At 41.1% G+C, this 12,123-nt stretch overlaps 1 protein-coding gene across 2 annotated transcripts; it reads left to right on the top strand.

Annotated features, from left to right (window-relative positions):
• Window positions 1-3,124: 3,124 nt before the first annotated feature.
• vgll2a (vestigial-like family member 2a) lies at window positions 3,125-11,651 on the top strand. 2 transcript variants are annotated; one of them, XM_024378005.2, is made up of 4 exons: window positions 3,125-3,467; window positions 5,242-5,512; window positions 6,245-6,721; window positions 7,195-11,651. In XM_024378005.2, the coding sequence occupies exons 1-4, from the start codon at window positions 3,381-3,383 to the stop codon at window positions 7,236-7,238; spliced, it is 879 nt and encodes a 292-aa protein (XP_024233773.1). In that variant the 5' UTR covers window positions 3,125-3,380; the 3' UTR covers window positions 7,239-11,651. The 2 variants fall into 2 exon arrangements, with proteins under 2 accessions (XP_024233773.1, XP_024233774.1); XM_024378006.2 differs by having other exon boundaries at window positions 3,127-3,467; window positions 7,339-11,646.
• The last annotated feature ends 472 nt before the right edge of the window (window positions 11,652-12,123 follow it).

The raw sequence follows: 12,123 nt of genomic DNA, 5'->3' as shown, positions 1-12,123 counted from the left end.
TAAAACATTGGACACACTGGACATTAGGTTAACACTGTAAACACCTGAAAAAGCCTGTCCTACCAATATATTCAGTCATCATTTTGCAGAATGCCTCCTACCCCACCCTCATTCAGCCACTACGTTAAGCATGTTTGCGTTCCTCCATCACTTCAGGCTTGCTCTGGTAATGCCTTTGTGTGCCACTCCTTTCATCCCCTCACCCACACCCCTCCTGGCAGTAGCCTTGGCAGGACCCAGGCAGATTACCTATAGCCTAAATGGAAGGCCAGGGCCAAGGATCCCTCTCCATCAGGGGACCAAATAATGATTTTAGACTTGAGTCTTGGTCTAGGCAGCTCCCGTGTTGAACACAACAAGAAATAAAAGCAGTCTGTGAAGTGCACTCCACCTCCCCTCCTTTCCACCATTAGATGTGTTGAATGTGCTGTTGTCTTGGCGAGTTAGCTCCTATTAGCCTGGTGTTTACACTCACCTTCCGTTTCTTGTCTAAAAAAAACGATTTGTGTTGAAATACAAACCATGTCGAGTTACACTAAATAAAACCACCTCATTGTTTCTGAGCTGTTACATCCGAAATGGAGAGTTATTGCAAATGGTAATGTTATCTGACTGACAGGTGTGATTGCGCTGAGCTCTGAGTGAGTATAATGCGCAGGAAAGGAGATACATTTATCATGGTCGAAGACCTTTATGTTCCCCTTTCACCTAAATGTTCCCTTTACAATATGCCTGTCTGTCTTTACTGACCATTTCACTACCTCCAGTGAATTCTCAAGTCAATTATTTAGCTCACTAAAAATCACATTATTAAGTGGGTGGTTCGAGCCCTGAATGCTGATTGGCTGACAGCCGTGGTATATCAGACCATATACCATGGGTATGACAAAACATGTATTTTTACTGCTCTAATTACATTGGTAATTTGTTTATAATAGCAATAAGGCACCTCAGAGGTCTGTGGTCGGCCTTTGTCATTATACCACGGCTAAGGGATGTATCCAGGCACTCTGCATTACGTCGTGCGTTATTGCTTAATTATAGGCCCTCTCACAAAATCCAGCAAGGACATTTGAATGTAATAAAATTGGTGAACTGTTAAAGATTTGAAATATTGATGAAGATGATGACGACTATGATACCAACAAAGATGATGAGCGTATGAATAAGTTAAATAAGTGCTGGAATAATCAGCCCTTCTAAAAATGCAGAGTACTTTGTTTGTAGACCTGAGACAATGCTAACAATGCTAAGTCAGAGAGACAGTGTCATTGCATCAACGCTGAGTAATACATTCTGCAATCAAACTTGTTTCATGATGTAATCCCCAAAAATGTGTGGATATGTGCGCAACAAAAGTTCAACATTCACCTTTTGCTACTATTTCAGACAAGTCTATGCATACCATTTTATGCATTGGATAAATGGGAACTTATGCACCACACAGAACGCACTGCTGCAAGGCAAACACAGAATTCCATTGGAAATGAAGGTATTTCTGGTTTACCAAAATGCAATGACGCTGCGGGTCTGAACAAAGCGTAAAGTCAGCATGTGTTGCATGCATTCATTCCACTGGTGTGACCAGTGTTACTTCCAACCATGCAGTGATGCTGGGAGCATCACTCTGAAATCAGAGCTGAGCTGTTAATTGTGTGTTAAAGAGGGCTGATGTGTAAGGGGCCTGGTTCTCCCTGTCACAGCACAGGGCTGAGTTTCCCCCATGGTCATATTTCTGCCACAGCCAACAAGGATAATTGGGTGCAAAGACGCTCTCTTATCCAACTAGCCATCAAAGGGCTAGAATCATCTTTACCTTGTATTTCCTTTATGGGATTTGTCCAGCATCAGACAATTTTGTAGGAATTTTTAAATAGGTTCGTGTCCCTTCAATTGTTGAAAAGGTTAAATAAATAATTAGGGTGGGAAAACATTTGTCCACGCCCACAATGACCATGAAAGCAGAGAGAGTATTTGCATATGAATTGTCATTACCTGTCTCACAATAGACTAGAGCAGCATTTCTATAATGTTAGCGCCTTCAATCCAGTGCCATTATTGTTTGTTGTGAAATGATCTAAATGTGTGACCTCCTCCATCTCTCTGGCCAGACAGAGCTGGTTGAAGGAACCTGAATCCACCAAGCGTTTACAGAGGACAGGAATACCAAACATTCCAGACAGATTCCTAATAAAATCAAGGATGTGCCTGGCAATAACTGTCATTGGAAATGGATAGAGTTCAAAATGTCTACCTCCCAATATTTGATGAGAAACAGGTGGTTGTTGATTCTTATCATTCAAACTATGTAATGCACTCCGACCCCGACACAAATTGTGATCAAACTGTTTGACCTCTGGCCTTGGAATCTGGCAGGCCACCTAGGGATTGTGGCACAGTGTGGGGTTGGAGTCCTGCATTCCTCTCCTTAATGTATTTAATCTGTTTACATAATTAATTAACACTACAAAACATCATTATGTTACATTCCTTATATTGACATTTCAGAGTCTTATTGTACTCGGGGGTGGAATTTGGGTGAATCAATTTACTGTCCCAATTGACTACAGTATACTGGTGTTGTATAGGATGCATGTCCTGATATACACTGAGGGATTATCTTTAAAGTCTCCATTTGCAAAGGACATAAAATTGTGTTATTAATAGACCTATACGGAATACCACAGACCCATGAAGCTTGATGCTTCAAGGTTTCCTATCCAGGGCCCATCAAACTGTAAAAGTATTTGAAAATGTACTTTTTCAAAAGGTTTAGGTTTCGAAATGATTGACATCAAGTGCATGTTATTTACCAAAATTTGGACAATGTACTTGGACTACAAATTAAACATAACATGTATGAAATGAACATATTGGTCTGTAATAAAGATTATATACAGGTAACATGCAGGTGCATATCAAAGGAATGAATTACAGGTAACAGTTGATATCAGGATGACATTAGACTACAGTCAACATTTTGGGTGTACTAAGCTCTCCAGTAAGTGACCTATCTGGCAGGGCTCCATTGTTCTTAATTTAGCATCACGCAGCTCATGGCGGTAATGAAAGGTTTATTGCAGACTTTGGATAAAATACACCTGGTTGTGAAGTGCTTTTGTTCCCTCATTGGTCGGATGCAGGCTCGTCCAGAGACACGTCAAAACGGCTGGCTGTGTAATGTCTTTACTTTTGCCGCCACGCGTTCCTGTCGCACTGACGGTGCGTAAAGACCGAAGGCAGGACGCGCAGCGCAATTGGGATAGAAACGCCGCTGTCCAACGTTCCAAGTTACTTTAACCTCTCCCCGTGTACAATCTCCAATGAAGATTTTGCTTATTCCGTCAAATTACTATCCGTGAGATTTCGCTTTTTTAGCCATGAGCTGCTTGGATGTTATGTATCAAGTGTATGGTCCACCACCTCAGCCTTATTTTGCCGCAGCGTATAGCCCATATCATCACCAGGTACGTTATTGATGTGTTGTTTAAACTACTGGCAGATTTGGTTCAGGGAAAGTTTTGTCAGACTTTGATGAAAAACTTGAATTGCGCATTATTATAAATGATTTGATTTATCCAGGCCTGCTGTATTTTGGCATTGTCCACTCTCAAAATGATTCTGCATGACAGCCTTCAGTCGATTGTGGAAACAATAATCCTCCTTACCTACACTTACATATTTAAGAGGAACTTATTAGCCTTACTTTTGATTGATGTTTCCTTAATGAATAATGATAGCCATTCCTCCTTGCATTGTTATTCAGAAGCCTACCTAATTTGCGTGATAATATTTTTAGTTTAACATATTTTTGTTTTGTTTTAGTTGCTTAGGCTAATCGCTCTCCCTCCGTCTTGTCCTGCAAAATCGAATCACTCAGGCTATTGCATACTTTTCCGTTTAGGCTACGGAATTTGATTGCGTCTTCTATTGCTGTTTCAATTAGGATATTTTGCAATCTGTAGGTTATGGGTTAGATAGGCTTATTCAAATATGTAGATTGAAAAGGCCAAGGCCTTTATTAACTTTATTAACAAATCAATACAAAATACTTATGGGTCATTAATAGAGTTTAGGCTTAGGCTATGTTCGCAACTTTTATTAATCGTTCGTCAAGTACAATTATTATTATTTTATTGTTTTCATCTGTAGGCTGTAATTTGACTTTTTACATTCATAATAATTATTTTGTCTGGACGTGTCCACTTTTCTACATAAAATTGAATTAGTGCTCTGGTAACGATTTCGTTGGCGCACGTCCTGTGATACATATCTGTAAATTAAACGAATGCTGCTTGTGCATGCACAAGAACCTGTAAGGCGTTTGGGATATTCGGTTTCCAGACGTGCATTGGTGCTAAGGCCCTCTTAAAGCTGTGCCACTTTCTTAAAACCTCTCACAGTCAATATACAAATTCAGATCTGTTTGCACAGAGAGCTGGTTTTCAAATGTCAAATAGTGCGAACGTCTTCTTTAAATGTAGTATGCAGAGAGAAAAAGGAATACTGGGATTCACTTCGACACGCTCCAAAGCTCACATATGGTGGTGCTACTCTGTTTATTATCTCTCCTGATTGCCTAAGTCACGTTTACCCCTACCTACATGTACATATTACCTCAATTACCTCATCTACCGGTGACATACTCATTGTATATAGTCCCGTTATTGTTGTTTTATTGTGTTACTATTTCCTTGAAATACATCTAACTGTTCGTACTTTTTAACTCTGCAATGTTGGGAAAGGGCTCGTAAGTAAAAGCATTTCGCTCTGAAGTATTAACGTGTTGCATGTGACAAATACAATTTGATTTGATGGTTCATAATTAAGAAATTAACAAATATGCTCACGGGTTTAAATTGAATAGCTTTGAACTTGAATCCAACCACTGCCTCCTCTTTGAGTAGGCCTATGAATGAGGAGAGGATACTAAACTTATTAAGTACCTGCCATTTTGAATATAGCCTAAAAAAGCGCACAGATGCCACAATATAACGCGATTGCACAACTGTTGGACAATCCCTGAGCCGACAAGTTGAAAAATATGTTGATGTGCCCTTGAGCAAGGTACTTAACCCTAATTTCTCCAGGCTAGCCTTTGGTAATGCCTGGCCGTGACCTCACCAAATGATTATGTGCAGGTGAAATTCAAATTGATAATTGATAACTGCCTTGATAGGAATTCGTATCAAATGCGTGTCAAGGCTGTTCAATTCTGACGTTTTTTAACGGATGTTTCAGAAATTGGCATTTTATTCCAAAATGCAAGAAGCGCAAGAGAGCATCAGCGGGGGCAGCTCGTTCTCAAATCTCCCTGGGCCGACGATAAAGGAGGAAGACTGCGCGCGAGAGAAGGATCACCCTCCGGAGGCCGAGTACCTGAACTCGCGATGCGTACTTTTCACCTACTTCCACGGGGACATCAGCTCCGTGGTGGACGAGCACTTCAGCCGGGCCCTCAGCCAGCCAACCAGCTACGTCCACGGGTCGGCTAGCAACAAGTCTGCACGAGGTAGGTCTACATCCACCTCACGGAGAGGATCACCGAACCACTCCAAATAACCTGTCCACGCGGTTTCATTTCATCACAATGACTTGTATGTATGTCTTGCATGCAAGTGAGTTTTTTTTTTTTTTGTATATTATCGTGTTCACATCTTACTCAAATACACTTAATTTTAAACAGGATCTTTTGGAACAAATCAACGAATCCTCTGTTTTTCTCCCATAGTTTCAGTTTTAGTCTGCAGTCATTCACTCTCATTTGTGTTGGATCAAAATCGCAACGGAATCACAAAGTAAAACAACATTGATGGAAAGGCAGTTGAAAATAATAACACGCTGTTCTGTGTAATGTAGGGCTCAGTACTTACTCACTATATTGTAGGGGAATTTGTAGTGAGGGTTTGGTAAGCTATAATTTGTTCTGTTGCATTTTACTCCCTTAATGAATTAATTTAAAATGTAATTATATGACCAATATTATGTAGCCAACCATTCTCCAATTTTGATCAACCTTCAGGAATAACTGACAACAACAATATTCATCCATGCATCTTTTTCTCATAATGTTTTCCTTTATTTCATCCTTTCAAATGAATTGATAATTGAATGATCCTGGTCACTTTTTATGTTGCCATATTCTCAGAACTGGCTTATTGATCCTCACCCACAGATACATTTATTGTCTTTACCACTTAACTGATCTGTGATTGAGCATTTCAATGTGTCTGTGGATTCCCAGATGGATTATTCCCGATGAGCCAGAGGAGTTTCCCCCCATCCTTCTGGAACAGTGCTTACCAGCCCTCGTCCCTGAGCAGTGCCTTAGGATCCTCCTACTCAGACATACCCTTCCCTGGGGACCCCTACTCCTCTGCCTCTCTACACAGCCACCTCCACCAGGCCACCCCAGAGCCCTGGCACCACTCACACCACCACCACCATTCTTACTCACTCGGTGGGGCCATCGGCACCCAGGGCTCCCCCTACCCTCGACCCAGCATGCACGAAGTCTACGGCACGCACTTTGACCCCCGCTACAGTTCTCTGCTGGTGCCCTCTGTCCGGCCGCACCGGCTTCCTCCATCCACTGTCCCCGGACCCAGTGCCTCACCGTGTGACATTGGGAAGAGCGAGTCAGCCAGCTCGGCCTGGACTGGGGCGTTCACAGGGGCAGGGGCAGACATCAGCCAGAGCATCGGCCTCAATGTGGATGCAGGTAACAACAACCGCGATAACAACAACCGCACACAACATGCAGTGTTAACTCTTCATAAAGGACTAGCTGTTCCAAGTGCACTTCAGAATAGCCTGCATAATTTCATTTTCCTCAAACATTCATGACTACTATTGAACGCTCTACAATGAATTGAATGCAGAAGTTCAGGAACGGTGTGACGCTTTACACGGGGGTTATGCTTCCATTCATAACATTATGCAGGGTTTTGTTCTCCCCGGGGGGAAACAGTTGTCTTGTCAAGGCCACTCTCCAACACTAAGAAAGACCAACATATTTATGGGTTTAACAGGTCGAGTTCTCTGTCTCTTCTTTCTCCTGGGAGGCAATATGCTTTTACACTTTTCTGCTTTAAGGGCTTCCTGCTTCTACATATAAGCCATTTGGTCTCCCTCTTCCTAATCCTTCTCTTGCCCTCCCTTTTCTTTTCTCTCTTTTTTTCTCTTTCCTCTCAGGTCTGCAGGTCCAGGATAAGAGCAAGGACTTGTACTGGTTTTAAAGCTCTGCTGCCCTCCCAGGCCCGAGCTGGCCTCTGTGTTTCTCTGCACTGTATGATATTGACAGACATTTTCTGTAACAGATTCTAATCTCACTTGCAGCTCGACGCTACACCTTCAGTGGCGGAAACATCCTCAGCTGAAATTACTCGGATACTCTCTGCTGGAAATGCAGTGGACAAGGGGAGAATCTAAAACTCTCTCCTACTAAAGAGAAAGGAGGGGAGAAACCATGCAGGACTTGCTGGACAGCTTGCCAGAAATGCTCTGTGGTGTGACTGACAAAATGTTATCTGGCCAAGACTGAACACTTTCCTCCAAAGAGGACACTTGTTGAAAAAGAAAAAAAAGAGTGAAACTGGAAAGTAAAAAATTAGATTTGACGAGAGCATACTCGAAGACTGGAAAAACACTATTTGCTATTGTGTTTTTTTTATATATATATATATATATATATATATATATATGAAAGGAGAGGAGCAAGAGAGAGGAGCATTCTCTAACATGACTGAAGTGAGCAGCGGCTATTTGAAGCCATTTGACTCTGTCTTGCTCCCCAGCAGCTGTCAACGACAACTGTTTCAGTACTCAACGGACACACACAATTGTAGTGTCACTGCACAGTGTTTGACCAGGGGCTCTGGACTTCATAAATTGAGCATTTTGTCAAATCTGGGCCTCGACCCACAGGGAACAACTGGTTTGACTGATGATTTTGAGGTGCGGGGTGGACAGGAGGTAGCAGAAGTGGACACGAGGTAGCAGAAGTGGACACGCACAACTGTGCTATGTATGTCTGTGTGCCATATCTGGGCAGTGCTACAGTATATGTGATCTTTATGTACTTATTCCCCATTGTTTTTCAGTCATCCCAGGTATAAAGCAAAGTCAAAATCAAACAGTCATTATCCATGGTATATTGTATTGTGAACATATTAATATATTGACCTTTTAAAGTATTTTTTCTTGATACAGTTGTAATGTAATGTCAATGTGTTGTATGCCTCAGCCTGTAATTATAAAGCAATGGGACAATGTGATTAAAACTCAACTTTAGAGATAAAATGCGTAGTCTATAGAATACACAATTTCATAGACAGTTCATTTGAAAACTATCCAGTTTGATGTGAGTTCTGGTTAATTTCGTCAATGATATAATGTGTACAAAATAGATATGGTTCAGCCATCTGCAAGCACAACTTAAAGGAAAAGTCCACCCCCAAACTTTTGGTATTTGTTTCATTAGTCTATTGTTGACAAAAAAATGTTTTACTTGTCAGCAATCAAGTTCTCAAGATATGTAACCTTCAAAATACAGAACTCATCCCCTACGATGTAACTTGCATCATGTGATGCTGTGTTTTGCATCATATGACAACAATGGACTAATGAAACAAATACCAAAAGATAGTTTTGGGGTGGACTTTTCCTTTAGGTGTTCAATTTTTAACTTCCACTAATGCATTGTCAGTGTACTGGGGTTTGCATTAACCTTAAATCATTCTCTTGTAGATACTGAATGCTGATGCTTCAACTTGTCAATGTAAAGACATATTTCTAAAGGGCATTCAATACCGAACACCAGCAAAAAGTCTATGAAGTATTTGTACAGAATAGTATTTGACCTTGTCTGGAAGAATACTATTCAAGAACATTCAACTAAGATGTTCTTGAGAAGAGCTACTTTATTAAGGACAAATGGATTGTGATATGTGGTTGTCCCACCTAGCTATCTTAAGATGAATGCTCCAACTGTGCGTCACTAAATAAGAGTGTCCGCTAAATGACTCAAATGTTCAAATGTAAGAGGCCAGGGATATTTCTTTCACTATATTCAACACCGTCTCTATTTTCTCCAAGGACATACTTTTCTCCTCGAAGACATACAAAAGGCTACATACAAACAGGCCACAATTAACACAGAACTTAATGATCGGAGGGAGAAAAGGCAATGGAACGGTCATAAGAATCAGGGGGCTGAAAAGGACACAGGGGAAAGAAAAGACCATTCCAACAAATTCAAACAAAAATAATGTGTGAGGCTGCCGTCATGTGTTCCCTTTCTTGGTTGTGTTTCAGTTTAGCACTGGACAGCTGTAGATTAATATCAGCTTCTGGCAAAAGTGATGAATGACAAGAGAGAGGTGGAGGGTCTCTCACTCCCCAGAGAACCTCCTAACAAAGGAATATTCTCAGAGACATTTTTGTTTTTAGCAGTTAATGGGGATGATGTGCAATTGGCAGGTAAAATAGGCCACATGCAGTGTTTGGGTCAATTAATTACTGCATCTAGGCTAAGTGGAAAATTATTGATGCGTTTTAAATCTATTAGTGTGTGTGTGTTCTTATAACATAATTGTTATTGGTAGCCTAACATCAAAGTGTGGGCTATTCAGCGACATCATGGGTAAAAACAATTGCTAGTTTAAATGGGATATATAGCCTACTATGAAAAAAGGCCATAGCATAATAGATTGGTGTGTAGGCAATAACAGACCACTGTTTTGTTTGAGTGTGCCACCCAGAACTGTTCATATGGAAAACGTGAGTCTTGTTCCCATGCCGTCGGCACCACGTGTCTGACTCAGACCTGTTGCAAAGCGTGCGAGCAGGCTGGTCCTCGGAACATGCGACCGGACACTCGATAGCCTTTCGTGTCTCCTATTAGGTATATTTGTGAGGTTAACGCATAAACTGAAGGCAAGAACTCGGAAATTGTTGGTTGCTATAGAGATCGAGCGGAGCTGTCATTAACATTATCCAAAAAAACACCATTTACGGAGTGTGTGATCTGGCTCCAGTTGTCACTGTGCGTGACCTTCAGCCTCTGCGGGACAATGAGCTACCACGGAGTTACCGCAAGTCAGCACAAAGACAACAGGAGCACTGCCTCCGCTATTCCAGCACCATCTCAACTTAAGCATTTAAACATCAAATCAGCAAAGCTATATATGCTTAGTTTAGTACACTGAAAACACACTTAAAGATACCAAAAACAATTTAATCCAATCAATGTTGCTAAATATTATGTCCATGGTACTTATTTCTGTCTGTGTGCGTGCCCAAGTTTTAAAAAAGAAAAAAGAAAAGTTGACTCATACTACTTGTAGACTGGTTGAATGCCAATCCCATCCTCCTCTCTTTCATGTTGGAAAAACGGTCTATGGCTCTGTCATACAGTATGCTTTTAGTTTTCATAGGCTACCTAGCTAAAATGTTTGCTAGCCTAACTTCCTCGCATAGTCAAAAATGAACCAGCTAAGTTAGCTAGCTAGTTAATGTGAGCCTACTAGACTACATATTGAACTTCAATCGTCTCAGGCCAGTGACAATATATATTAATTTATGATTAGATCAGAATTGCCATCATAATCATTGGCCTGTATTGTGAATTTAGTCAAAACCACCAGTCCAAATCCCCATCTCCACCTATGGCTTAGGAAAAGCGTCAATTTAGCAAGCTAGCTACTGCAGGACATCAACACAAGCAGACCAGAAACAGACACGTTTTTCTGACAATGAAGATGTTTAGCTTAGGATGTGATTTGATTGGTGTGAAGCCAAATCCGAACTGGCCTCCCTTGGGGGGCATTTTGCAGTGCCAGGACAACCCACAGTTGAGCTCAGTTCAAAGCTGATTGGCTAATATATATTTTTTTTAATTATCAAGGGAGGCCAACTGCTTACTGGCATCAATCAATCAAATGCTAGTGCGGCAACATGTCATACTCTTTTGTTCCAAACAGAATCAGATACATGATCTACACATACTGAGACAGAACTGCGCAGTTTCCCTCTCTCAGGTGATTTCTCCGGTGAGATTCAGCCACTTGCGAATTGACCGACAATTATGAAAACACAGAGAGATTAAAATGATTTTATATATATTTTTTTCTAGGTCAAGTATTTGGGGAAGCCTAGCTTCCCTTGGTGTCCAGGAAAACTTGCCACTGCCTACCATAAGACATTTGGATCACTGTGCATATTAATTACTTTAGGCTTCTTCAATATGCAAAGAAGTACATCACTTCTACAGTGATTGATAGGCTATCAAATGCATACATACTCAAGTAAGAAAATGTTCCTACACTGGCCTTCTCACTATGGTCTCATAAAATGTGCACCTATACTGTGGACAGTTTACTTGTGCTTGCCAATATAGAAGGTATACATCAACACATATCAGTTTAGCCTGTGTGCTTAAAATGACATAAACCTGTAGTGGTTTATCACAACCATGCAAATAAACCATTGTCACTATTTACATTTGTTTGAGAATATCATTACCCTCAGAATTAAAAAGTGCATCTGGGATATTCCATCCTCCACAGTTGGAGCGAGGCTTGCCTTGTAATATAACCTCCGAGAGTTGAAATATGATTCTAAACACATGCCAGGCTAAATTGCAGAAGGCATTATGTTTTTTATTTAGTCCATGAATTAGGCATAGTGTGATCTATCGCCAATGCTTGACTTGTACTGAAATTGGTGCATGTACTCATTTTGAGTGCTGCTACTGTTTATATTTAGATGCAGGAGCTCCGCAATACTTTTGAGCTAATATTCCGGGGAACAGGAGCTCAAGCATTGGAGGTGCCGGTACCCAAGTCAAGCACTGTCTATCACACAGCCTCAGCTTCACCATCACACGCACTGCCATGCTCGCATTGCCACAGTCAGTTCTCTCTTTCCAGCGGTAGCGTTCCCGACTAATGTTAATCAAGTCACGTTCAGCCTTGGGTAGAGTTTATGGCTCGGTCTCTCCCCAAACTCAAGACAGGATCACTTACATGTACCACCTGAGATACTGGTAATATGCTACGTGCAGCCATGTGTCACAGTAATGTTTTATTTTCAACTCCGTTCATCTTGTTTTGCGAGGAGCCC

This window comes from Oncorhynchus tshawytscha, linkage group LG18 (assembly GCF_018296145.1).
Source record: "Oncorhynchus tshawytscha isolate Ot180627B linkage group LG18, Otsh_v2.0, whole genome shotgun sequence".
Classification (NCBI taxonomy): Eukaryota; Metazoa; Chordata; class Actinopteri; order Salmoniformes; family Salmonidae; genus Oncorhynchus; species Oncorhynchus tshawytscha.
The sequence above is the reverse complement of the archived record's forward strand: the minus strand, read 5'-3'. Positions and strand labels throughout refer to the sequence as shown.